The following is a 27,767-nucleotide window of genomic DNA, read 5'->3' on the forward strand; positions in this document are numbered from 1 at the left end:
ATTCTCCTCTATGACTTGATGTTAGACTGGAGCGAGAATGCAGAATAAAATAAGATTGGAGAAACAGGCAGGGATTAGATCATAAAGATTCTGGAGGCCACTTCAAGGAAACTTTGCTAGAGCTAATCCTGTTTAGAATGGCTCTAAATGCTCTCCTAACCTACCTGCTCACCCAGGAATTTTTACATAATCTTCAAGACCCACTGTAACATCACTTCCTCAGGAAGCCACCCTGGACTCATTTAGCCAAAGTAAACAGTTCTTCCAATATGTTTCTCTTATAGAACTCATTGCATTATAATAAATTGTTAATCAGTGTCTGTTTTATCTGCTAGAAGGAGGTATGTATGCTACTTAAGGGCAGAGGCTGGATGGGGCTCACTTATCTTTGAATTTGCAATGCCTGGCACTAGGTGGTAACTCAATGGTCTTGAGTTACTTTATTTTACCTTGGCCCCAAATTAAGAATTTCCCAGTCTTCAAACATTAGCCCTTCCCAAATAGTAAATAAGTTGTAGATAAGTGAAGCCTCTTATTTTTTTGTGCCAGAGAATTGTGAGGGTGAGAGTAACATAGCAGCCGTCATGTTCGAGTGCCAAGCCATTCACATAGTTTGTCACCAGTGCTCACAGCCATCTTACAAGATAGGCGTTATAATCCCAGTCACACAGATGGAGAAACTGACCTGTGGTCCAAAGTCACATACAGCTAGTACAGTCATCCCTTGGTATCAGAGGGTATAGGTTCCCCAGTGCATAAGCTCAAGTCCCTTATACAAAATGGCATAGTATTTGCATATAACTTACAGCACCCCCTTCCATTTGCTTTAAATCATTTCTAGATTACTTATAATACCCAATACAATGTAAATAGTTGTAAACAGAAGTTAAATGATATGTAAATCGTTGCTACTGCTTGGCAAATTCAAGTTTTGGTTTTTGGAAATTTCCAAAAAAATTTAAAAATATATTTTCGGGCCCCTCCCTCCTTGGTTGAATTCGAGAAATGCAGAAGCAGGGTACAGAGGGCCGGCTAGTGCCTTGAATTGAACCTCAAGCCTCTGCCTCCAGGGTATACTCCCAGCCACTCCGCCATGCGTCTTCAGCATTCACTATAATTCCTGCAAATATTTTTTCTAATTCGGATACTTCACATCAGTTAATTCATTGCCAGGTTACTAATGTCTGGCTTCAGTGATTACAAACACCATATCGTTTACCCACTACGAAGAATAACGCACTTTAAATAAAAAATCTGGGCTGCTCTCGCCTTCTGAAACGGACTGCATTCTGCCTATGGAATGTGTATCTCTCTAAATAAACTTGCTTTCACTTAAAAAAAAAAAGCGTCGTTATGAACCTAATTTTCTAATTCACATTTGTGTTTTTAAGTTTAGGTGTTCCCTATCTTTTCTGTGTCTACCTAGCTTCCTTTCTTACTCTTAGTATTCCTAAATTTTACTCATTTTAAGGTAGGGGGTTCAACTATATGAAATATAGACTCATCTTTTCTCTCTCTCTCTCTCTCTCATACAGAGAGAAAAAGCACAGCACATCCTAGGTGGTGGACGTAAACAGCCTACGCCTTAAAAAAAAAAAAAAAGAAAGTCCTTGCTCCGCCCTCCGCCCGCCCCAGACCCGCCCTCGCCCCCCCTCCCGGAGCCCCTCCCTATCCTCTAGGGCCGCGTGGAACTCCTAGGCGCCCTTCCCGTAGGGAATACGGGATGCATGGGCCCGGCTGAGCAATCGCCGCCCGCCTTTCCGCTCGTTCAAGGTCGAGTCTGAGAGCGCGGGCTTGGACCCTGGAGCCGCGGCGCAGGAGTCCGCGCACTGCCCATGGACTCGCCGGGGGACCCCGAAAGCCCACGCCCCCCAGGAGGTTACAGAGAGCAGTGATGCCGGATGTATCTCTGTGGCTTGAGTCGTGTCTCTTTAACAGCGATTGAATTAGCTTTAGCGTGGTTTGTTTGCGAGAGATTGGAAAAGGAGGGGCCGGGCAGTGGGGTTCGGGTCAGCGTTTTTTTTCTCTCTGGAAAGGGTTAAAGTTTGCGCACTGGGGTGGTGCGGATGTGGCCTCTAATGACTTTCTCTCTGTAGCTCTACTTTTAAGTACTATGTGTTTAAGAATGCATTCAAATAAGTGTGCCCGTTAGACAAACGAAAATCATTACATTTCGAGCCCAGCCCCACTGTTGTCCCTGTCGCCCCTTTAACTTTCTCTCAGTTCCCTTCCTCATCCACTACCAAATTTCTTACACAGGCTCTTAAGACTTCCTCCTGTTGCACAGATTTCTTTTTCTAGACAACAATGGCAACCTCTGAAAAAATAGAGCAATTCAAATATACTTTTCTTACTTAAATTTCTTTTTTCTCAAAACCATTTAATTTAAAAATAGCAAATAGATTTACTGGATGTTTGGAACTGAGTAGTTGACCTCGTGTCTTTAAATTAAATGGAAATTTAGCCCTGGGAATAAGTATTAAATTAATTGATGCAGAAGACCAGTAATTATTGTAAAACACTGATTTACAGATTTATGGCACTTGTCTTTCCAGGAGCTGCCATTGTAAGTATTAATTCTCCAGTTGAATGATTTAGCTTATTTTCTCCTACTTACACTTCACTTGACTTCAATAGTACCCTTTTAATAAACCGCTAACATGACATGCTTAAAATGTTATTGAGTCCACGTAGCATATGAAGCTAGTAACTTGAGAAAGCACACTATACTTCAGAGAACAATACTCTGGAGAGTACCCTGTGGCCTCATCCTTCCTGAAGGAATCTAGTAAAGGTGAAAGAAATAGACCTTATGGTGAAGGCAAAACAAAGCAGATGGTTTGATAAATTGTGCACTGAAATCCTAATAGGGAATAGTATGTAAATGAAAGTGATATATTTTGAAAATTGCAGTGATATACAGGGATTGTGTTACATTTGATCAAATGTGCTGTATTCAAAATAGCCCTTAGCTCAGCAAATGTTATTCTGAGTGCATTTCTGTGCACAGAAGTGACATTTCTGTACTTTGATCAGTAGCCCCAATTACATGTCTGTAATTGCAGCATGTTTGCCTTCAAGGTGATGGCCCTCCAGGAGATGCAAGGGAGACATCCAGGCGGCTTTCAAGAGAACAGATTTTTGTACTGATAGCAGCAGCTTCCATTAACTTAGGTTCCATGATGTGCTATTCTATCCTTGGACCTTTTTTCCCCAAGGAGGTAAGACATTTTTATATCCTTATGAACTATTAGTGTTTTTAAAAAGCTTTGAAATATTTCATTTGGGGGATGTAAAAATCTGCATATGGCAAAGATGATGTATAGAACTTCAGCCAACAGAAGACTTCTTAGAGAATATTTGATACCAGAAAAAAAAATTCAGTAAAAATAACATCATCTTGGGAAGTAATTCACCTAAGTATAATTGACCTTCTGAGGATTACTTTGCTTACCATGTAGTTTGATTCATCTGTTTGGTTTCTGCAACTGATAAAAAAAAAAAAGGAAGTGCACTGAATAACTGAGATTTTAACGTTATTGCAAAAGATCTACGTTAAGACAGTGTTTCCTGGAGTTTGGGTTTATTAATATTTTGGATTTAGGTAGGCATGGTCCACTAAATGCCCTTTTCTGACTTGAATTTCATATGGAATCTAGTGGCAATGTTTGTGCCAAGGAGGAATTCTGATTAATATTGATTAGGTCTTTCTAATCATAGTGTTCTATGTGGTGTTAGGGTCTATGGATAATGGCACAGACTGGAAGGAATAACCCCTAGAGAATCCACCTGGAATCTAGAGGTTGGTGAGGTATAGTATGGAAGGAATGATACTGACTTGGCTGAGTGGAGATAATTTGCCCATGTGTTTTGCTTCATGCTCTTTGCCAAAGCCTCATGGTGCACGGGCCCCTCCCAGTCCTCTAACTTCTTTGATAACATGTGGTCCTTCCTTCTGTGTGCTACGAAAGACGAGAAGCATGGCTTCTCTGCTAAAGAAGCAGTACAGCTCTGTAGCCATAAGTGCTTTTTAGTTTTCAGTGTAGTTTCCCACACATTATCCCATTTGATTTCTGTAGCAACTCCATAATATAGGCAGAATAGCGAGAATCTCATAATGTTGCAAGTGAAGAAACAGATTACGAAGTTAAGTGACTGGCCCAGTTCAATTCCGTTTACGGAACGGGAATGGGAGGTTTAACGACTTCCCACCCTAGAGTGTGCTAGGCGTTGGATGTTTTAGGGCTGGAAAACAAGATGAGGAAAATGTCCTTCTCTCGTCTGTCCATGGGGAGTGAAAAAATATGACAACAAAAAGTTGCAGAGTATTTGGATATTCTTGAAGAGGATGTCTAAAATGTTAGGAGACTCTAGGGAAGGGAATGGTTCATTTTTCCACGGGAGAGGCTGGCTGGTGTGGAAGGGAAAGAGAGGAGTAATACTGAAAGGGGCTTGGCCGAATAACCCTAAGGTAAGTCAAAGAGGTGTTCTAGGTTAGAAACCCGCAGGGGATTGTCACGAGATTAGCAAAGTAAATAGCGTGTTCTTAGGGAACCACGGACGAAGGTGGGGCTTGGGCCTGGGGTTCAGTGAGGTCCGATGTGAGCAGAGGATCTGAGAAGGCAGGTTGGTGCTCGGATGGAAGGGTCCTTCCACGCAGGCCGAAGATGTAGTCAGTAGGAAGTCATCAGAGGGGCTTGGGCAACACAGAGTAAGTAGACTGAGTAGATACCAGTTTTGGAAAAAACTAGTGATGGATGGAGCCTGTGGAATTACGCTGGAGAAGACCGGGAGTGAGTGCGCCATCAAGTTAGAAGAGTATTTCCCGGTTCAGCTGGAACTCAGCAAGGGCAGCTAGTGTTAGATTCCTCTTAGTGGAATACAGACAAAGGAAGAGAAGGCTGTTGGTGTGTGCTTTTTTGTTTTTTCTTTCTCTTAAAGTTTTTTGTTTTGTTTTGTTTTTTTCATCTGTCAGTGGGCATTTAGGTTGCTTTCATGACCTGGCTATTGTAAATAGTGCTGCAATGAACATGGGGTGCATGTGTGTTTTTGAACTATCGTTTTTTCTGGGTATATGCCCAGTAGTGGTATTGCTGGATCATATGGTAATTCTATTTTTAGTTTTTAAGGAACCTCCATACTGTTCTCCACAGTGGCTGAATCAATTTTCATTCCCACCAACAGTGCAAGAGGGTTCCCTTTTCTCCACACCCTCTCCAGCATTTGTTGTTTGTAGATTTTCTGATAATGCCCATTCTAACTGGTGTGAGGTGATACCTCATTGTAGTTTTGATTTGCATTTCTCTAATGATTAGTGATGTTGAGCAGCTTTTCATGTGCTTCTTGGCCATCTGTATGTCTTCTTTGGAAAAATGTCTTTTTAGGTCTTCTGCCCGTTTTTTGATTGGGTTATTTGTGTTTTTAATATTGAGCTGCATAAGATGTTTATATAATTTGGAGATTAATCCTTTGTCCGTTGATTCATTTACAAATATTTTCTCCCATCCTGAGGGTTGTCTTTTTGTCTTGTTTATAGTTTCCTTTGCTGTGCAAAAGCTTTTAAGTTTCATTAGGTCCCGTTTGTTTATTTTTGTTTTTATTTCCATTACTCTAGGATGTGGGTCAGAAAAGATCTTGCTGTGATTTATGTCAAAGAGTGTTCTGCCTATGTTTTCCTCTAAGAGTTTTATAGTGTCCAGTCTTACATTTAGGTCTCGAATCCATTTTGAGTTTATTTTTGTGTATGGTGTTAGGGAGTGTTCTAATTTCATTCTTTTGCATGTAGCTGTCCAGTTTTGTGTGTTTCTCCTTTATTCTTATACTACTACCACACTCACAACACTTTTGACACCAGATACGTGGGGTTCTTTTTCCTACACCAAGCAGTTCTCTTGGACACCAGGTGGGTGTCCTACCATTCAATTCAATTCTGACAGTAATTGTCAGTAACCTGAATTAGCCCAGATGCCACAGGTTAAAAGCTCCATCCCACGAGACTGCCCCCCCCACTTCAGATGCCAATCGCGAGTAGTAGGTGTCTAGGTTACCCCCAGCTTCTGTCCAACTTGGCTACAAATCAGAGGTTCCCATGACCACCCCCCACCCCACCTTGGATTCATTTATTTGCTAGAATGGCTTACAGAACTCAGGGAAACACTTGCTTAATGCTTACCACTTTATTATAAAAAGATGTGATGAAGTATACAGATGGGCATGCGATGGAAGTGATACAGAGGGTGAGGTATGTGGGAGGGGGCCTGGAGCTTCCATGTCCCCTCTGGGTGAGCCACTTTCCCAGCACCTCCATGTATTCACCAACCCAAAAGCTCCCCAAGCCCCATACCTTAGGGATTTTTATGGAGGCTTAATCACGTAGGCATGATCAATCATTAACTCAATTTCCAGCCCTTCTCTGGAGGATGGGGTATGGGACTGAAAGTTCTAAGCTTCTAATCATAGCTTGGTTTTTCTGGTGACCAGCCCCCATGTAGGAGTCCACCAAGAGTTATCTTATTAGAACTCCTGTCACCCAGGAGATGGCAAGGGATTTAGGAGCTCGGTGTCAGGAACCAGGGTCAGAGACTGAATATTAGAACAATATTGCTCCTAGATCTCTTATCACTGAGGAAATTACAGGAGTATTAGGAGCTTTGTACCAAGAACCAGGGGCAGAGAGCAATATACATATTTTCTATGGATACCAAAAAGAAAGTGTGGTATCATGGATACCAAAAAGAAAGTGTGTCAAGATCAGCTGTTTGCATAGATCCATGGCTGAAGCAAAGCCCAAATTTCCTTAACCAAGGTTTTTTGTTTTGTTTATACTCTAATTCTGATTTTTGCCAGCTAAAGCTAACAATTCTTTTTTTCTTCTTCTTCTTTTTTTTTTTTTTTTGGTGGGGGACTTTTTGAAGTATAATTGATATACAAAACATTGCACACATTTAATATATCCATCTTGATGAGTTTGGACATATGCACACACCTGTGATGTCATCACTGTAATCAAAATATTAAATATATTCAGCACTTCCAAAAATTCCCTTGTGTTCTTTTGTGGGTTTTTTTTTTCTTTTTCTTTTATTGTGGTGAGAACCTAACAAGCTCATCTTACATAACAGAAACTTTATACCCAAAGAGCAATAATTCCCCACTTCCCCCTTACCAAAGCCCCTGACAACCACCATTCTAGACTCTGCATCTATGAGTTTGACTATTTTAGATACTTCATATAAATGGAATCATGTAGCGTTTGTTCTTCTATGACTGGCTTACTTTGCTTAACATAATTTCCTCAAGGTTCATCCATGTTGTTGCAAATGCCAAAATTTCCTTCTTTTTGAGGCTGAATAATATTCCATTTTATGTGTATACCACATTTTCTTTATCCATTCATTGATCAATGGACATTTGTGTTGTTTCTATATCATCTTGGCTATTTCGAATAATACTGCAATGAACATGGGGGGGTGCAAATATATCTGAGACCCTGCTTTAAATTCTTCAGGATATATACTCAGAAGAGGGATTGCTGAATTATATGGTAGTTCTATTTTTAATGTTTTCAGGATCCTCCATATTGTTTTCCATAGTGGCTGCACTATTCTGCATTCCCACCAACAGTGTATAAGGTTCCAGTTTCTCCACATCCTCATCAACACTTGTTATCTTTTGTTTTTTTCAATAATTGCCATCCTAACTGGTGCGAGATGATATCTCATTATGATTTTAATCTGCATTTCCCTGACGATTAGCGATCTTGAGCAGCCTTTCATATATCTGGTGGCCATTTGTATCTCTTTTATAGAAATGTCTGTTCACGTTCTTTGCTCATTTTTAAATCAGGTTCTTTGTGGTGGTTTTTTTGACTATTGAGTTGCAGGAGATTCTTACATATTTTGGATATTAACCCCGTATATAGAGGTGGTTTACAAATACTTTCTTCCATTCTGTAGGTTGCCTTTTCAGTCTGTTGATTGTTTTCTTTGCTGTGAAGATTTTTAGTTTGATATAGTTCCATTTGTCTGATTTGTTTTGTTGCCTAAGATTTTGGTGTCAAATCTGAGAAATCATTGCCAAGATCAATGTCAAGAAGCCCTCACCCCCTGTTTTCTTCCAGAAGTGTAACAGTTTCAGATTATATGTTTAAGTCTAATTTGCTTTGAGATTATTTTGTGAGTGGTGTAAGATAGGGGTCCAATTTCATTCTTTTGCATGTGGATATCCAGTTTTCCCAACACCATTTGTCGAAGAGAATATCTCTTCCCCATTGTGTGTCCTTGGCACCCTTGTGGAAGATCAATTGACCATATTTATGTGGGTTTATTTCTGAGCTTTCTATTTTGTTCCATTGGTCTATATGTCTGTCTTTATGCCAGCAACATACTGTTTTAATTACTGTACCTTTGTAACTTATTTTTGAAATCAAGAAGTGTGATTCCTCCAGCTTTGTTCTTTTTTTTCCTCAAGATCGTAAAGCTAACAATTTGTTATAGGCTTGGTGAGTGAATTACTTTCATGTCAGAGACTAGGTTTAATAGTTTCCTTTCCTTCCTCACCATGTTTATTTTAAAATAATAATCTTTGAAATTACTCTACAGATAAAGGTTACAAGAAGATGATGCTCTGATCTAATAGCTCCATTTTTCTATATTGGTGCTAACTTGCCTTTCAAACTTTGTTTTCTTTTCTGTTTCTTTAAAGGCTGAAAAGAAAGGAGCCAGCAATACAGTTATTGGTATGATCTTTGGATGTTATGCTTTGTTTAACTTGCTGGCATCTTTGGTATTTGGAAAATATGTAAGTATTAATTTTTTAAAATTGTGTAATGAGTTATTCTAATTTACTAGTCTAGAATTTCCACTGATACAGAAATAACCACCATTATATTTTATGAATCGTGCTTCAGTTGACAGTTCCATTCTTAAAGTTGATTGATTTTTAACTTCTTCCGTGTTTGTAAGCAACGCATGTTGTCATCCATTAAAGACTTATAATGTTTTGTTAACTGTACATATCTTCCCCAAATCTTTTGTTTCCTGATACAGTGGATTTGTTTATGTCACTATAGACTTGTAGCAGTCATCAGTTTACACTTTTCTTTGACATTTATTATAGCTTTTACATATTGGAGCAAAATTTATGTTTGTAGCAGGAATGTTTGTCTCAGGAGGAGTTACAGTTCTCTTTGGGTAAGTCATGTTCTGATATGTTTGGGAGCTTGAACAGATTTAATAATTTATCTTCAGTTTAAAATGTTAATGGTTTATGTAAATCAGTCAATATCATGTGACTAATGTTGAAGGGAGTTGAATGACACAGTGAATGGAATGAATGACATTGATCTTAAGAAAAGAGTCCTCTAGGGGATCACCATTAAGCTGGCTGCTGAATCTGTTCTTTAGGACTCCTGTGATCCTGAGAGACAGAAACTTAACTCCCTTTTCTGAGTCACAAAAACTTTTTGGCTTAAGCAGAAAGGTGAATTTCTTACCTAAAGAATCAGCTGAAGAACATAAGGATACAAATGTTAAGATAATGTCATCAGAAATCTTTCTCAGGTTCCTGGTTTTGCTTTCCTCTTCTTGTGGCTTTTTGTTTGTTTGTTTGTTTGGGGGAAGACCTAAAACTAAGAAGGCTTTCTACATATGTTCTTATCAGAGTGACTCTACATTTTTCAAAAGGCCTATTTAGTATTATTATTTAGGGCATCAAATATATCAGTAAAAATGCGCAATGAGGCTGTCATTATGACTCAGATTCCTCCTACTAAAAATATAACAAAGAAACTCTTAAAAAATTTGTATTCTAAAGAGATTTATTTTAATAACTGTGGTTGAGGTACTACTGTTTTCAGTGAGTACAGTTAAAAAAAAATCAAAATCAATTTGGCATTTGAGAGTCATCTTATTCTTTTTTTAGTGTATTGGACCAAGTTCCAGAAGGACCCGTGTTTATTGCTATGTGTTTTCTAGTGAGAATAACTGACGCAATCAGTTTTGCTGCAGCAATAACCGCATCTTCTTCTATCCTCGCAAAGGCTTTTCCAAATAACGTGGCTACAGTAATGGTAGGTATTTTATACACTTTTCCTATTTTCCTTTTAGTGTAGGCTAAAATATTTATTTGACCTTTCAAGTTAAACCTGGGGCCCATTCTTCTAGACCTGCCTTTTTTCTACTTTCTGTTTTTGTTACCTTTTACCCCAATTTCTGCCTGTAGCAGCAGGCTGTCAATAAATATACCCTTAGTCTACTTAAGTGCTCTTCCTGGGCTTAGAAGCCCCTGAATGGGCAAAATCAAATGTTCTTTTTACCCCTTAAAAAATAAAAAACCCTCTCTAATAGTATTTTGCTGTCTCTCTATAGCCTAGATTGTAGCTAGGCCACCTGAAGCAGATTTATACTAGAGTCCTTCCTCCACTTTTCCCAGATTCACGGAAAGGACCTTAGAGATCATTCTGAAGTCCATAAGTGCTGTGCCGTCAGTCTGAGGAGCACCCTCTTATTTTACCAAAAAATCCAGAGCCTGGTAGCATCCTATTGGCGTACATTCTCATATATTGCCTACGCACCGTGATACCAGGTATTAGTGACATACCAGATGCCTGTCCTAGCTCTTGGCTGCTGTCTCCCTGATCCCAACTAGCCTTTCCCATAGCTCACTCCTCTGGACCCAGACATCCCCGAAGGACTCCTGGTTTGCATCGCAGAACAGGCACCACCCTCAGAGACCTCAGGGTCTAATCAGCTCAGTACCAGGGATTCTCTCATTTACCCATATTAATACTACAGTTTGAAAGTTTTGACCCTCAGGTAAACTATTTGCTGTATAAATATAAATCTTCACACTTTTATTAAATATATGTACACATATATTTATACACCCATATAAGTATATATATATATATATGTATGTATATATATCTGTATAGATTCACTTTAGGTTCTATAGTCATTTGCCATGCGGTGGTGGCCACCGTAACAGGTGTACTGTTTACATTTCTCGAGAAGGGTTCAGAAGGATGCTAGTCCATTGACATGCTCTGTAGACAGGGTTCTGTGGCTAAACATGTTTGGAGTGTGGCTTTGCTGTCCTGCAACTTAGAGATGGCCAGTTCACATTAGAGCTAGTTGTATTTCATTTTATGTGTCAACAGTCCATTTACAACATTTGCCCATTTTCCCATAAGATTGTGTTTTTTCTTTTTTTCTAAATATTTTTTATAAGTTTATTTATTTATTTATTTATTTATTTATTTGGCTGCATTGGGTCTTCATTGCTGCACACAGGCTTCCTCTAGTTGCGGCGAGCAAGGGCTACTGCTTGTTGTGGTAGACGGGCTTCTTATTGCGGTGGCTTCTCTTGTTGTGGAGCATGGGCTCTAGGTGCGTGGGCTTCAGTAGTTGTGTCATGCTGTCTCAGTAGTTGTGGCTCGTGGGCTCAGTAGTTGTGGCATATGGGATTAGTTGCTCCACGGCATGTGGGATCTTCCCAGACCAGGGATCGAATCTGTGTCCCCAGCATTGGCAGGCAGATTCTTAACCACTGCACCACCAGGGAAGTTCCTCCCATAGGACTGTTGATTTTTCTCATTGATGAGTAGTTGCTCTTGTGATGCATTTGGGAAATTAGTCCTTTGTCCATGTTTTTTCCCCATTCTTCTGTCTTTTGATTTTTTTTGCCATTCATAGTTTTTCGTATTTTCATGTAATCAGATTGATCAGTCTTTTCTTTTGTGTCTTCTAAGTTTTTATGTCATAATTAGAAAATTTACCTCACCATAAGGATTAGAAAACAAAAAACTCTCATTTTTAATTTTTCTAGTACTTATATGATTTTAATATGTATGTTTAAATTTTTGGTCCATCTTGGGTGTGTGTGTGGTATGTGTATAAATTGTAAAGTGGATAGAATTTTTTTCAGATCATGCCCATTAAATCTTTGTTCATTTTTCAAACAAAATATATTAACTCAATTTTCTTTTGTTTTCCCATTTGTAGGGAAGTCTTGAGACTTTCTCTGGACTGGGTCTAGTACTAGGGCCTCCTTTGGGTGGCTTCTTGTATCAATCCTTTGGCTATGAGGTGCCTTTCATTCTTCTGGGATGCATAGTTCTGCTGATGGTTCCCCTCAACATGTGTATTTTACCTAATTATGGTAAGATTTCATATATTACTCACTTTAAAAACCTTAAATTTAAGTATTTTTATGCCTTTGTAGGAGACCAATTTAACATATACACAGTTCTATTTTACATAATCAATAATAGCTTTGTAGAGCATGCTGAATCGATCCTCTTTTCAGAAATGTTGCTGTAAGCAATCAGTTTATGTGAATTTCTGTCTGTCATAAATTCTTTCTGACCTATAGAACTAGCAAACATTAAATTTCTTATCATAAAACATATGCAGTGCCCATCAGATGTCTTTTTGGATTTAAAATTAAAGATTCACCATCTGCTTACAAGGCTCTGTGACAGTAGGACAAAGTCAGACCTTCCTTCCCTGTGGTGCTTGCAGCTGTGTACAGCACAGCTCAAGTGCGAGGACACAGGGCCACATCAGGCAGTAACGGGAGTCATCTTGGCTCCAAAGCTTCATGCCCCATAGGAGTCATCCTATCCTTAACAACACTATGGGCACAGCTGCCGGGGTCTCCATGAGGCACGCGCCAGGTACAGTAGTCACCATAGTCAGGGAGGCACAAAGCATCGCATATTGATGGTTTGTTTATAGTTCCTTCTCTACAGCTGAAATTTACCAGTCAGGGGTTATTTTCATTATACGTAAGATTGCCTAGCAATGGAGTAGGCATTTTACCATTGTCACATTACTAGTGGAACAGAGCTGGAGGAGAGCCTGTCCTCTTTCTGTGCGTCGTGATGGTTATTTCTGTAGTAGGGCATCCTGGACCGTGCTCAGACTGGGTTCACAGGTGAACACTTGGCTATTGACTAAGAAACTGATACCAGGTCAGATTCTCATGCAGTAAGAGGAGTTGTGTTAACTCTTTATCAGTAACACCGTATAAGGAAAAAAGACTTTACTAGTTAATCGTGGGACGTGTATTTAGAGCTTCTGTGGTCGGGTGCTGGACTGGCCTCAACATCAGTAATTCCCTGCGTCCTGGCCTGCCCTCCTCATCTCTGCCCATCACCCCCACTACCTGGTATCTTTTGAAGCCCCTTTAATCCCTGCCAGCCTGGTTACTTCTTCCTCTTCATTTCCCTTATTCCTCAATTAAAATTTCCCTGCATCTTCAATGAACTTAAAGTTACAGTTAGCTATGTTTTTTTTGTTTCTTTGATTATTTAATTTTCCTTTATATATATATATATATATATATATATATATATCTTTATTGGAGTATAACTGCTTTACAATGGTGTGTTAGTTTCTGCTGTATAACAAAGTGAATCAGCTATACGTACACATATATCCCCATATCCTCTCCCTCTTGCCTCTCCTTCCCACCCTCCCTATCCCACCCCTCTAGGTGGTCACAAAGCACCGAGCTGATCTCCCTGTGCTCTGCGGCTGCTTCCCACTAGCTGTCTATTTTACATTTGGTAGTGTATATATGTCCATGCCACTCTCTCACTTCGTTCCAGCTTCCCCTTCCCCCTGCCCTGTGTCCTCAAGTCCATTCTCTACATCTGTGTCTTTATTCCGGTCCTGCCCCTAGGTTCATCAGAACCATTTTTATTTTTAGATTCCATATATATGTGTTAGCATACAGTATTTGTTTTTCTCTTTCTGACTTACTTCACTCTGTATGACAGACTCTAGGTTCATCCACCTCACTACAAGCGACCCAATTTCGTTCCTTTTTATGGCTGAGTAATATTCCATTGTATATATGTGCCACATCTTCTTCATCCATTCATCTGTCGATGGACACTTAGGTTGCTTCCATGTCCTGGCTATTGTAAATAGAGCTGTAATGAACATTGCGGTACATGACTCTTTTTGAATTATGGTTTTCTCTGGGTATATGCCCAGGAGTGGGATTGCTGGGTCATATGGTAATTCTGTTTTTAGTTTTTTAAGGAACCTCCATACTGTTCTCCTTATTGGCTGTATCAATTTACATTCCCACCAAGAGTGCAAGAGGGTTCCCTTTTCTCCACACCCTCTCCAGCATTTGTTGTTTGTAGATTTTCTGGTGATGCCCATTCTGACCGGTGTGAGGTAATTCCTCATTGTGGTTTTGATTTGCATTTCTCTAATGATTAGTGATGTTGAGCATTCTTTCATATGTTTGTTGGCAATCTGTATATCTTCTTTGGAGAAATGTCTGTTTAGGCCTTTTGCCCATTTAAAATGGTTTGGCAAACTTTCTATTTATCTAAAGAGGGATCTTCTATTTAGATTGAATGGAAAAACCTGGTATTTTTTTTAAATCTCAAAAATTGATAATGTTGAGGGTATAAATATTGATTTAGGGGTTCCCATTGAGTACCTTTAAAAATTAATGTTTTAGGAAAGCTTATAGATAGAAGCTAGAAAATTAAATTTTCTTTTATTTTGATGATATTGGCAGAATTTTGTTCTATAAGTTCCACCCCACTCACTTAACTGCTTCTAGACCCATGAACAAGGTAGCTTTAGGTTTGGGTGTCTAAGAGTCAACTTCGGTCCCTCCCTCTCTCTCATCCTTTATATCTGCTCGCCAAGTCACCTCTTCATACTGCACTAAAGAAATATTTTTAAAACACAGTCAAGTACATGACAATCCTCTTAATAAAAATCCCTAAATCCATGAAATGAGAGCTTTATCCTGAAAGCCACTAGGAGCTGTTGTCAGGTGTCAGCAGGGGAGTCACATGAGCTGGACTATCTCCCACTTCTACTCTACCTAACTCCTACTCATCCTTCAAAACCTAATTTGTATGACCTCTTCTGGGAAGTTTTTCTGAACCTTCTCAATCAATGATCTAGATGCTAAGTCACTAGTGCCACAGTACTCTGCATTTTTCCTGCCCCTTCACACCTGAGGGCCACACCACTTCCTCATCTCTAAGAGCAGTTTCCTGTGGCAGACCTTGTCAACCATGGAGTCCTGTCCCTCCAAGAAGAATGTATCAGAATTGGAGGAAGCAGAGAGAATACCTGAGTAGCTGAAATACCTGAATAGCTCCCCAGGTGATTTTGTCACGTGCCTCTGGAAGTAGGTATCACCATAAGTTTTCATTGTTTGGGCTTCATCAGCAGCTTAGTTAAACTCATTATGTGTTCATTTTCATGTACGTTTCTGTATGTTCTTATTGCGATAATCCCCTTTCTCACTTTGGATTTAGAGAAAGGGACCATTTATGCCATAATAATTTGTCTTATACCATACATCCATAATACCTTCTATATGCATAATAAATGTAATTGATTACAGTTGATCTTCTATCATTTATATTTTAAAGGTGACTAATAAACATCTGTAAAATACAGTCCAAAATCCACACCCAATGGAGTCTCCCTGCTGGCACTGCCACACTGAGCCACATGGTGGTGCCTGTCCCCGTTCTAAGTCAAATCTGTAGTTAAACATCCTAGGCTGGGCTCACAATTGGTTCATCATTGAATATTCGGCTAATAATTAAGAAACTAATACCACAGTTTAACTTTATCCCTCATATCCTGACAAAGTCCAAGGGTAGTACTTAAAATAGTTGAACCATACTTGATGCTTTTTTGGTACTTTGCTCCCTACTGGATCATTATTCACCAGGAATTTATTGAGTAATGAACTATGGTGGGTGCTTTTGGAGAAATGAGGATGTCACTGCTGATTTGGCCCTCAGAGAGCTTCCGGGCCTGGCTCAGTGCACAGTCTCCTAACTCGTCCCCCTGTCTCCATTTCCCAGGAGACCACAGAGGGGTCTCTTTAAACCACAGATCTGATTCTCAGTCTTTGTTTGAAGTGTCTAGTGATTTCCCGGGCTTCTTAGCCTATTTTACAAGTGCTGCATAATCTGATCACTACATCCTTCTACAATGGGATCTCTCTTCCCTACCCTCCAATTTCCATCCTCCACCTTTGCTTCTGCTCTTTCATTTCCTCAAACAGAATAGTTTTCCCTCACTTCTGAGTCTTGGAATGAGCCATTCCTGGATAATATACCTGGATTATTCTTTCCTCCTTCTTTGCTTGTTCATCTCAAGCTCATCTTTTAGGCAGCAACTTAGATATGATTACTTTTGGAAATTCTTTCCTAAACAGCTTTCCCTGTTTTTTTAAGGCAACCCTCTCATATGCTCCAATCCATACCCTCCTAGCTCCATCCTAGCTCTCTCCACGCCTTACTGTGTCTTCTCTGTGAGGTCAGGATCTGGGTTTGTCTCCTTTGCCTTTGTCTGCCCAGCATTTTGCATGGTATCTGACTCAGCATAGATTTTGTTCAGTAAGTTAGTTGGAAGATAGGAAAGTCATCAAACAGTAGTAAACCACGTAAAATGAAATTTAAGTTTAAGTGCTAAATTACATGGTATAGATTAGAAGTGCAGTAGAAAACAGAGGTAAAATTTGTGGGGTAATTAGGGTCACAGCCAGACTTTACAGAGTGAATAGAACTTCAAAAATTAGCAGGGAAAAAGAAGGGAGTTGTAGGATATGATTGGCGGCTTGGAAACAACCATGCCTGGTGCTTGGGACGGTGCAGAAGTTGTGTTGCTGTTGGAATGGTGGGACATGAGGTTGCTGTTCAACTGACCTTTACTGCCAAATGGAATGTACACATGATTCACTAGCATCTCATTCTTTTTTTTTTTTTTACCTTACCACACGGCATGCGGGATCTTAGTTCCCTGACCAGGGATCGAACCCATGCCCCCTGCAGTGGAAGCAGGGAGTCCTAACCACTAGACTGCCAGGGAAGTCCTGAGCATCCCTTTCAATTCAGTGTTTTTTTTTTCACGAGCAGAAAAAAAGTTGTTCTTTGATTAACTCAGATTCCTCCTCAGCACACACACATTTTTCCCCGATAAAGCGTCTGGCTTTTCCTATGCACCAAATCAAACTTTACATATTCTCTATCCCATCTGGGAAGGCCTCACTGACTTCTAGGTTATGACCCGTAACCAAGACTGCTTCTTCTCCTCACACTCTGATTCCAGTTGATTCTTTTTGAATTACAGAAATTATTTTTAAGAACACTGAAATGGCCTCTAGGTTTGAATAACTTATGTGCAAATTTTAGGCAAACTCAAAAGTGTGGTTATTTTGATTACTGGATAAAGATGACCTTACCAATTTGACTTTTCAAAATAGATTGAAAGATAAAGTTAAGCAATTTTCATTACTCTAATTTCTTTTTTTATTTTTACCCCACAGAGTCTGATCCAGGGAAACACTCATTCTGGAAACTCATCATTTTACCCAAGGTTGCCTTTATATCCTTCGTCATTACCTCACTCAGCTCAGGTTTTGGCTTCCTTGATCCTACGCTGTCCCTCTTTGTTTTGGAGAAGGTGAGTAGCCTGGTGATGCAGACCTCCGCATTGTAGCGGGCGGACATAATTGCTTGCTCTCGGGCCCTGCTTGATGGAAAATCCTGAGAGTGGCTTCAAGAAGGAGGCAGAATGAGAGCTACTCACCAAGACAGCCTGTACCTTCCCTCTGTGATGTCCCTATAACTAGGGGTCTGATTTGGTGTAAATGAAAGAAGGCTTTCATCTGGTCTCCTTTTTCAAGGCCTTGCTCGAGTCATCATAGGTCTGGCTTGGGCAACATCCTGGCTGCTTAATAAGGATATTTTCCTCTGCTTTGATTCCAGTGAGACATTTGGAGTACTTAGTGCCTCATTTAATGTGAGGTGTCCCTTCTTTTCTAACAGATCCCCTCTGGGTCCATTTACTTTTTAGTCTATTGCATACATACTCAAAAGACTGTGGGCTATATTAATCTGAGATGGGAGAAAGGAACCAAGAATTTCTCTCCATCTTTTTAATGCTGAAAATTATATACTGAATTTTAAATTTTGATGTTATAGCAATTTGTTCTTAGATATTTTTGAAAAAAGATTATTAATAAATAATGCAATAAATTACTAAGTCTGATAGTTAATTATACTGGAGAATTAATCTGTGTTTATAAAGACAGAAATCTACTAGCTGCAGTCCATACTCACTTTATTTGAGGCCCTAGAATGAAAAAAGCACTGTTACCAGAAACACAACCCCTTCAAGTCAGTAAAGACAGTTTTGGGTATTTCACAGGTAAACTTGGGGACAGTTATTTTAGTGCCAGACCCAAGTTTTGGAAAATAATATATCACACTTAAGAAGTGAGTATCTATGAGGTAATGCATAAGAAAAATACTTTGTGTTTATGGTGACACATTCCATTCACATTATCAACAACGTGTCTCTCTCTTTTTTTATAAATTTATTTATTTATTTATTTATCATTTTTGGCTGCATTGGGTCTTCATTGCTGCACGTGGCTTTCTCTAGTTGTGGAGAGCAGGGGCTACTCTTCGTTGCGGCGCGCTGGCTTCTCATTGCAGTGGCTTCTCTTGTTGCGGAGCTCAGGCTCTAGCTGTGTGGGCTTCAGTAGCTGTGGCACATGGGCTCAGTAGTTGTGGCTCGTGGGCTCTAGAGCGCAGGCTCAGTAGTTGTGGCACACAGGCTTAGTTGCTCTGTGATATGTGGGATCTTCCTGGACCAGGGCTCGAACCCGTGTCCCCTGCACTGGCAGGCGGATTCTTAACCACTGAACAACCAGGGAAGCCCAACAACGTGTCTCCTTAAGTCATTTTTCTGTCCTTTTAAGAAGTGTGTCCAAACAATGAAAAAAAAAATTTGTAACCAATGGCTCATAAACCCAAGTTGCTCGTGTCTAACTTATAAAAAAATCTTTAGAAATGTACTTTCTAGTTTTTCTTTGCCCTTCTTCTGCCTTCTTAACAGTTTTTTGTATTGGCTGTTTGCTGTCCAGTCGCTCAGCCTTTTAGGGAAGGAGGGTTCCACCCTGTCTCCCCACTGTTGTAAAATCAGAAGAGGACATTTCTGACTTTTTTATCTTGCTACTGTCTCTAAACGGCTGATTTTTAGCTTGAGTTATGTCACTAAAATTATTCAAACATATACTGATGTATAAATAGAGCTCATGGGCTTAATTAAGGATTAGTTAAGGAAATTAAGGAAAATGAGAACAACTCAGATAACCAAGAAAGGCATTTATATCATGTTGGTAACAGTAAGAGTAGCAGAGTTATGAGGTAGCTTACTACTTTAGAAGCCTTTTAAAATGTGTCATACCATCTAATTCTTTAATTAGAAATTTATATCTCTTTGAGATGGATAGAATAGATATTATTGTCAGTGTTTTTTACACCAGTGCACTTCAGTCTGTGGGCAGTGAGCATCACCTGGGATTTTTGTTAGAAATGCACATTCTCAGGCCTCATCCCAGACTTTTTGAATCAGAAATTCTAGGGCTGGCATCCAAGAACCTCTTATAACAAGTTCTCCGGACTTCTCTGGTGGTGCAGTGGTTAAGAATCCGCCTGCCAATGCAGGGGACACGGGTTTGAGCCCTGGTCCGGGAAGATCCCACATGTCTCGGAGCAACTATGCCCATGCGCCACAACTACTGAGCCTGTGCTCTAGAGCCTACGAGCCACAACTATTGAGCCCGTGTGCCGCAACTACTGAAGCCCACACACCTAGAGCCTGTGCTCCACAACAAGAGAAGCCACCACAATGAGAAGCCCACGCACCTCAAGGAAGAGTAGCCCCCGCTCATAGCAACTAGAGAAAGCTCGTGCACAGCAACGAAGACCCAATGCAGCCAAAAATAAATAAATAAATTTATTTTTTAAAAAACCCACAAGTTCTCTAGGTAATTTTTTGTGCATACTAACGTTTGCAAAGCACTGATTGACATGTAAAAATGCTATGATTCATAGAAGGATAATTATACTATAATGTCAAATGCTACAAATCAAAAACATCCAGGACTCCTGACCTGTGGTTAGGTTTTTTCCCCTATAGAGAAAAAGTAATCCGTTTATAAGAGTAAGACAAAACTTAGGAAGGATGCTGACTGTTAGTAGTAGCCTCATGGCAGATAGTAAGAGCTGAAGAAATGGTAGAAGGAAAAGATAGATATTTATTGAAAAAATGACTTAAGCATGTAACTTTAACACAGGATTTCCTTTACAGTTTAATTTACCAGCTGGATATGTGGGACTGGTATTCCTGGGTTTGGCACTATCCTACGCCATTTCTTCACCACTGGTGGGCCTACTCAGTGATAAAATGCCAGTATGTATGCATCATCGATATTTAAGAGTTACTTTTGTATGTCTAGACTGGTGGTTGTCCAACTGTACTTCCTGAACTCTAGAGGTCCATTGATTAGAATTAACATGTTCAGTTTTTTAAAAATTTTATCTTTATTGAGGTATAGTTGACAAATAAAATTGTAAGATATTTAAAGTATACATCATGGTGATTTGGTATACATACACCCTGAGAAAGGATTCCCTCTACCTGGTTAATTAACGTATCCATCACCACAGTTAGCTTTTTGAGGGGGTGGAGAGCAGTGAGAACATTTAAATTTTAATATATTCAATTTTTTAAGCTGATGGAGAGGTTCCAGTGTGAAGTCTCAGTATGTGCCAACCTGCCATCCCTCTGAACAGATTCACTTTTTAATTGCTTCATCTGGGAAAAGAGGAGTCTTGTGCTAAAACTGTTGAAAAACTCTTGGATTAGACTTTCTAAAGGAAAAAAGTTCCCTTGATCCAAAACGTGGTTTAACCTCAATAATTAGGGCAGAGCTCCAAAAGTAGTTAGGACTTGACCAAGTTGAGAGGATAGAATTAAGTTTTTCTGTGGGAGTGAAAGGATTGGTCGCGTAAATATGCATCAGTTATCCCATAGCCATCCTGACAGAAAATCCTTTCTATTCTCCTTTAACTAGGTCTAAACCGTTCAGTCCAGATGACTAGTATACAGAGCTAGTACTGTTAGCCAGGTCTCAAGCTTCTATGACTTTAGTGCTCATTTTTGTGTTTCCCCTCTTAATTAGATGTGGGTATATATTTATGAAGACTTATTACATGGAGATTACTTGGTAATCCAGGTGGAAAAAAGCAAGTGTCTTAAACAGTGTTTGTAACTTAGTTTTAAGGCATAGCCTTATATAACTGAACAGATATCGTACCCCTATAATTTTTAGCCTGTGTTTGAGTAGTTTATAAGGAAACATTTTATTTGGTACTTTTTAATAATGTGAATTTTCTAGATAGTGCATCTACTTGGTCATTCCTTGTGGTGACTACTTTTTAAATTGTTATATTTGGAACAGTTTATCATGTGCAAAATCTACAATACACTCCCTTTCCAAGGAATACTTGTCATTTGCTCAACCCCTGTCTTGGGGTATATTGCATTTGCTTTTGTGTTTACCATCTACCTGTTTTCTCTTACATGTAAAATTTTGTTTTCCCCAATGTATTTGGATTTTTTAATATCATGACTTGTGTTCTTCAGTGATTTCTTTATTTTCCTGAATTATGGAAGATCTTTACCTCTAAGAGTTTCTGTGGACTTTCTTTACCAGCATCTAAGGAAATGGCTTCTCGTTTTTTGGAAACTTAATCACAGCAGGGTGCTACATGCTCTTAGGACCTGCCCCATTCTTGCACATTAAGAGGTAATTTTTTTTTTCTTCTTTTGAATTTGTGGCAAAATAACATTAGGAATTATTTAAAAATTTTTTGGTATAACACTGATATGCTTAGTATCTTTGAATCTTATTTAAATAATTACCAGATTTAGGACTATATTGAATTGTTTGTTTTGCTGACAGTATTACTGGATGCTAGCAGTGGTCTAGGCAAACAGGAATGCATAAAATCTGAATCAAATGATAAAAATGCTTATCCTCCCTTTGTATTTCAATTGCACATTTGTACTTTATTTTATTTTATTTTTTTTAATTTATTATTTATTTTTGGCTGTGTTGGGTCTTTGTTGCTGTGCGTGGGCTTTCTGTAGTTGTGGCGAGCATGGGCTACTCTCTGTTGCGGTGTATGGGCTTCTCCTTGCAGTGGCTTCTCTTGTTGCGGAGCACAGGCTCTAGACGCGCGGGCTTCAGTAGTTGTGGCACACGGGCTCAGTAGTTGTGGCTCGTGGGCTCTAGAGCTCAGGCTCAGTAGTTGTGGTGCACGGGCTTAGTTGCTCCGCGTCATGTGGGACCTTCCCGGACCAGGGCTCGAACCCGTGTCCCCTGCATTGGCAGGCGGATTCTTACCCACTGCTCCACCAGGGAAGTCCTGTACTTTATTTTTTTTTTTTTTTTTTTTTTCTTTTTTGCGGTATGCGGGCTTCTCACTGCTGTGGCCTCTCCCGTTGCGGAGCACAGGCTCCGGACGCGCAGGCCCAGCGGCCATGGCTCACGGGCCCAGCCGCTCCGCGGCATATGGGATCCTCCCAGACCGGGGCACGAACCCGTATCCCCTGCATCGGCAGGCGGACTCTCAACCACTGCGCCACCAGGGAGGCCCTGTACTTTATTTTAAAAGTAGCATTTGTTATCTACCTTTAGCTGATAGTTCTTAGAATATACTTTTGTTTTTTCTATTCCTTCTTGCCCCTTGAGGAGGGATCTAAATCTTTTTTGTTTCTCTATCATCCTTAGCATATTGTAGCTGCTTAATAAAGCTTGTTTATTATAATTTATTTGCTAAAATAAAGTGAGCTACTTAGAGCTTTTTAGGTACCTCTGGGACAAAACATGATATGGAAAAAGGAAGATTTCAGAGTCTTTCAGATTTGGGTTTGTATGTGGGCTTTGCCCCTTCCTTGGTATGTGAACTTGAGCAAATCATTTAACTTCCAAGAGTCTCAGTTTTCTTATCCACCAAAAAAGCCAATAATAGTACTGTTGAAATAATTTTCTAGGCTCAAGATAGAGTGACTCCAGCCCAGGGTGCCATGTCAGCAAACCAAAACTTAGAAAACTTTCATGTCCCTGTAAATGCTCCTCTTGACCAGAAGAGCAGTCTATCCAGTCACCCAGTCACCCCCAAACGCCAAGCCACCATCTGTGGGCCTCTCACCCCAAACAAGATGGACTGCGTAGCCCCAGACAATCAGATATTACCTGTTTTTCTCTTCCTTGTTTTTTTTCCCCTTATCCTATAAAAGCTTCCTGCCTTCCATCCCATTTTTCGGTTCTCCAAAATGAGACCATCCACTTCATGAAGGGTTAAATAAAGTTTGTTTGTATCACCTAGATTGTCTTCCTTAATCATTTTTTAACAGACTTACATGGCAGGGTTGCTGCAAGGATTCAGTAGAATAATGGATATGAAGTAACTGACATAGGGCCCGACATGGAACACATAGCAGGCTCCTGTCACTTCCTTTACCATTTTCCTTCTGTGCCATTTTTCAGTCAGTGGAATTTCAAAGCCAAGTGCTTGAAGGAGCAACATTAACATTGACATTTTAACCAACTTTGAAAGGCTTTTACATGGTGATAAGAAGGCAGGTTGACTCTAGGCATGTGACATGTGTGACCAAAGATATTGGGATAGCAGGATAAGTTGATCGTTTTCCCCCCTCAAAAATGTAAGGAGTTAAAGGTGCTTTCATTGAACAAAATGGGATCAGATGGGGATAAGGACCAGACTAGTCATGTTATCTGTAAAACAAACTTCTCTGAGATCCTGCCTGCCCTCCTTGGCGTGAAGCTTTGTTGTCTCTTTAAATGTTAATTTTTCTCCAAAACTCTCTTGCAGTCAGCTCTGGTTGTTGGTGTTGATATTAGTCATAAATGGTATCTCTGCTGGAATGAGTTTAATTTCAGCTTTCCCGGAGATTCTCAGTTGCGCACAGTAAGTTACTTCCATGGCTTGAAGAACTGTATTGTGATTAGCAATAAACATCACAAGCTTTCTTGAATTTCTCAGTTTTGTAGGATGTTGGATATTTTTTTAAAATACTAAATCTTCATGATTTCATGTCATGCAATATTGTGATATAAATAGTATAAGCAAAAATACAATAGTATAAATGATAATATATAGTAATATTAGTACAATGATAGGTAAAATGGGTTGTGGATAGAGGCTTGGCTTAGTTTACACCTCGGTATAGGTATACTTCTAAAAAGCCAAAGCATATATATGTATAACTGAAGCACTTTGCCATACAGTAGAAATTAGTACAACATTGTAAATCAACTATACTTCAATAAATTAAAAAAAAAAAAAAAGCCAAAGCACAGTGGGAAGGCCTCAGCATCATTTCCCTGTCATAGAGGAGGTCCACACAAGGGCACAGAGTGACCAGCTAAATGGATTCTAGTATCAATTCCAATGTGTGGGTTTTTCCTCCCTCACACCACCAAGCTGGGTGTCCTGCAATTCAACTAATTCTGACACTATTTACCAGGAGATAACATCATATCCCACAGGTTAAGGGCTCAGTCCCACAAGAGTGCCCTCTGCTTCAGATGCCCATTTCAAATGCAGGTTGTTACCTATGTTTCTGACCGACTGGCTGTAAATTAGAGGTTCCAACGACCCCCTCCGTGAGTTCTCTTCATTTGCTAGAGCAGCTCAGAGATCTCAGGAAACCAGTTGACTCACTAGCTACTGGCTTACTGCAAAGGATATTAAAGGATACAGATCAGCAGCCAGATGACAAGATATATAGGGCGATAAGGTCCCAAGCAGCAGAGCCTCTGTCCTTGTGGAGTTTGGGGCCCAGCGCAGTGGCACATGGAAGCATTCTGGCTTCCCAAGCTGGAAGCTTTGTGAACTCAGTCCTTTTGGGTTTTTATGGAAGCATCACTACATATGCATGGCTGATTAAATCACTGGCCATTGGCAGTTGATTCAACCTCCACCCCCTCTCTCTATGGGGGAGGGATGTGTGGGGCTGGAAGTTTCAACCCTCTAATCACGTGTTGGTTCTCCAGGCAATGTGGGTGCTAGTCCCAAAGTCATCTCATTAACATAACAAAAGACACTTTTTTTTATGGCTTTCATCACTTAAGAAATTCCACGGGGTTTTAGGAGCTGTGTGCCAGAAATGGGGAAGAAGACCAAATGTATCTTTGTCACTTGGCCATCAGTCTTTTGTTTAGTAGGCATAATGATGAAGAACACAAAGTGAACTTGAGCAGGGAGAACACTGATGGCTCTGCTGTTGTCAGTTCAACAGGTCTCAAAGGAATGAGGAGCTGCCTCTGTATTTTCTAAAGATTGCCCATCGTTCTCTCTACATGTTTATCTCATTTGAAGAATTTCTTAGTTAATTATATACTTTAATAAACATTTAAGGCAAGTGGGTCACGATTCTTAATATTGTATCCTATATATGCAGTAGAAGTATTTTTAGAAAACCCTGGAGGAAATATTACTATAGTAATATCTTCAAATGAGATTAGCTTTTTATTTTAGAAATGGAGTGTTCTGGCTGTTGGGTTTATCCAGATTATCCCTGGTTTATTTTTATACCATACCCTATTCTTTTGTTTCATGCAGGTTTCCCTTTTAACCACAGACACACTCTTGTTTCTCTTTGCAGTGAAAATGGATTTGAAGAAGGATTAAGTACCTTGGGACTTGTTTCAGGTCTCTTTGGTGCATTGTGGTCAGTTGGGTGAGTAGCTATTGAATTTCATTCACACCTGTAAGTTGGAAAATGCTATCCCCATTTTACAGATGAAGAAATTCAGACACCGAGAGGTCAGATGAGTTGCCAGGAGGCACATAATTCTCTTAGGGCAGAGCTGCAGTTCTAATCCAGCTGTCTGACTTCAAGATCAATGGTTATACCAGCAGTTTTAATACATAATCAAAATGGTCTCATATACTTTGTCTTATTTAAGTGATATTTTAAAGTTCCTTTAACAGGAGCCTGTCTCAGTTTTGAAAATGTATTCATTTACTCATTCATTTGTGTATTTATTTTTAACTCTCTACACTACCAGAGGGATAACTGTATGCTGGCCATGTAGCTATCATCAATAAGTACGTACTGAATTGTTTTAAATACAAATACCTAGAAGAGTAGAGAGAATAATATAAAGGTTTTTTTGAATGCATATCATCTTTTAAAAATTTTCATATAAAGCACCAACTTTTTAGAAGCAGTTATAATTTTAGGATTGTTTAAAAATTTTAAACATCATCATTATCAGGTAGAATTATTTTCTTAGACCTAATGCTCTGTCCAGGAATTGGCTTTTTTCGTTAGTGTTTTATAGTTTCAATATAATGAATTGAAGCAGTCATGCAGCCTATAAGGAGTAACTTTTTTTTTGCACTATAATCCTCTTTCTTCTTTTCATTGTTAGTGCTTTTGTAGGACCAATGCTGGGGGGATTTCTATATGAGAAAATTGGTTTTGAATGGGCAGCTGCTCTGCAGGGTCTCTGGGCTCTGACAAGTGTGAGTAATTAGTCTTTTACTTTCATTTTCCTTATGTTTATGGAGAAATGTGACTTGGATAATTGATATTAAGCAGTACCTTTCATTGTGTTAAAGGGACTAGTGATGGGCCTATTCTATCTATTGGAGCATTCAAGGAGAAGAAGGAGGTATGGTCAACTCTTGAGTTTTTTTTCTCTCTTTAAAAGTTGGCTTGTGGGAGTGGAAAAAAGACACCATTTTACATCCATTCTTCCACTCCGGAGATTTCTGGGCACTCTGAGCCTCATCACTTGATAGACACATTTACGGAAATAGTTGGATAGAGATGTAGGTACTGAGTTTTTCTTTAAGGTGAGAAATATTGAGGTTGGCCTCTTCTTTCCTTCAACGTAGATCTAAACTTCAAAATATCCTCGGCACAGAGGAGGAACAGACTGCTCTCTTGCCTGATGAAACGTAGCCTTACCTTAGGGATCCCTACTGATACGGGGCTGGGAGATGGATGCTCCTGGCCTTGAACTTCATCGCTGGAAGGATTTTCCTAATTTTTACACACAAAACTCCATGGACTCCACACCAGCATCCTGAAATTGTTAACATAGTTTTGGATGATCCTGTGTTGGGCTGCACATACTGTCGTCCTGAAGAGCTGGCCTGCTGAAGCAGCCATATTTGAAACCTTAAGTATGCGAAGAGTTGTTGAAAATCAACAAAAGTTTTTGGTTTTGAGTGACCAGACTTGGCCCTGAGGATGTTACTGACTCTAGGTGTCCTGTTTCCTCTGTTTTCTTTTTATTCTGAGGGCACTGATTCTGTGACTGTACCCTTTTTATTAACAGGGAAAGAAATGAATTGATTTGATATGCTTAAAAATAATATAAAGATAACTCAAAACATACAGAATAATTACTGTGAAATCAGTTTTTAAAATATTTGCTTTCTCTGTGTCCTAAGGTTTTTTTGGTTTTGTTCAAAAGGCAAAATTCCAGCCTACCATGGAAAAACTCTATTGCATACCCTGGCCATCAGCTCTTCTAAAACTTTTGTTTGTGTGAAAGATACAAGAATAATATTACTTAACACTTCCAATTTTGTAATATGCTGTGAATTAGGCTCTGGATTTATAAATAATGCTTGGTATAATATTATTCATTTCCCTTAATGTCTCTGTTTTAGTTCTATCATTTTTTAAAAAAAAACATACTCCCAATAGATGTATCCTATTTCCAGAGCAAGTGAGCCCACAGGAATGCTTGTTCTATGTTAGGGAAGGGGTTCCTCTGACTTCAGGTAAAATCCATGCAGTTGTTTGAAGTGAGTGAATCTCTGCTGTGCAGCTCTCATACCTCCTGATCCATTTTCATGGTGT

At 39.5% G+C, this 27,767-nt stretch overlaps 1 protein-coding gene across 1 annotated transcript; it reads left to right on the forward strand.

Annotated features, from left to right (window-relative positions):
* The first annotated feature begins 1,812 nt into the window (after window positions 1–1,812).
* On the forward strand, window positions 1,813–27,318 carry SLC18B1 (solute carrier family 18 member B1). The gene is given in 16 exon segments (XM_082634397.1): window positions 1,813–2,009; window positions 2,533–2,566; window positions 3,082–3,221; window positions 8,704–8,799; window positions 9,118–9,191; window positions 9,922–10,069; window positions 12,003–12,159; window positions 17,329–17,465; window positions 20,163–20,264; window positions 21,571–21,594; window positions 21,596–21,663; window positions 23,756–23,851; window positions 25,551–25,625; window positions 26,323–26,416; window positions 26,513–26,565; window positions 26,792–27,318. Coding segments are annotated over 16 exon segments (1,473 nt in total). The 5' UTR covers window positions 1,813–1,901; the 3' UTR covers window positions 26,859–27,318.
* The last annotated feature ends 449 nt before the right edge of the window (window positions 27,319–27,767 follow it).

Source organism: Mesoplodon mirus (genome assembly GCF_964341445.2).
Source record: "Mesoplodon mirus genome assembly, chromosome: 10".
Taxonomy (NCBI): Eukaryota; Metazoa; Chordata; class Mammalia; order Artiodactyla; family Ziphiidae; genus Mesoplodon; species Mesoplodon mirus.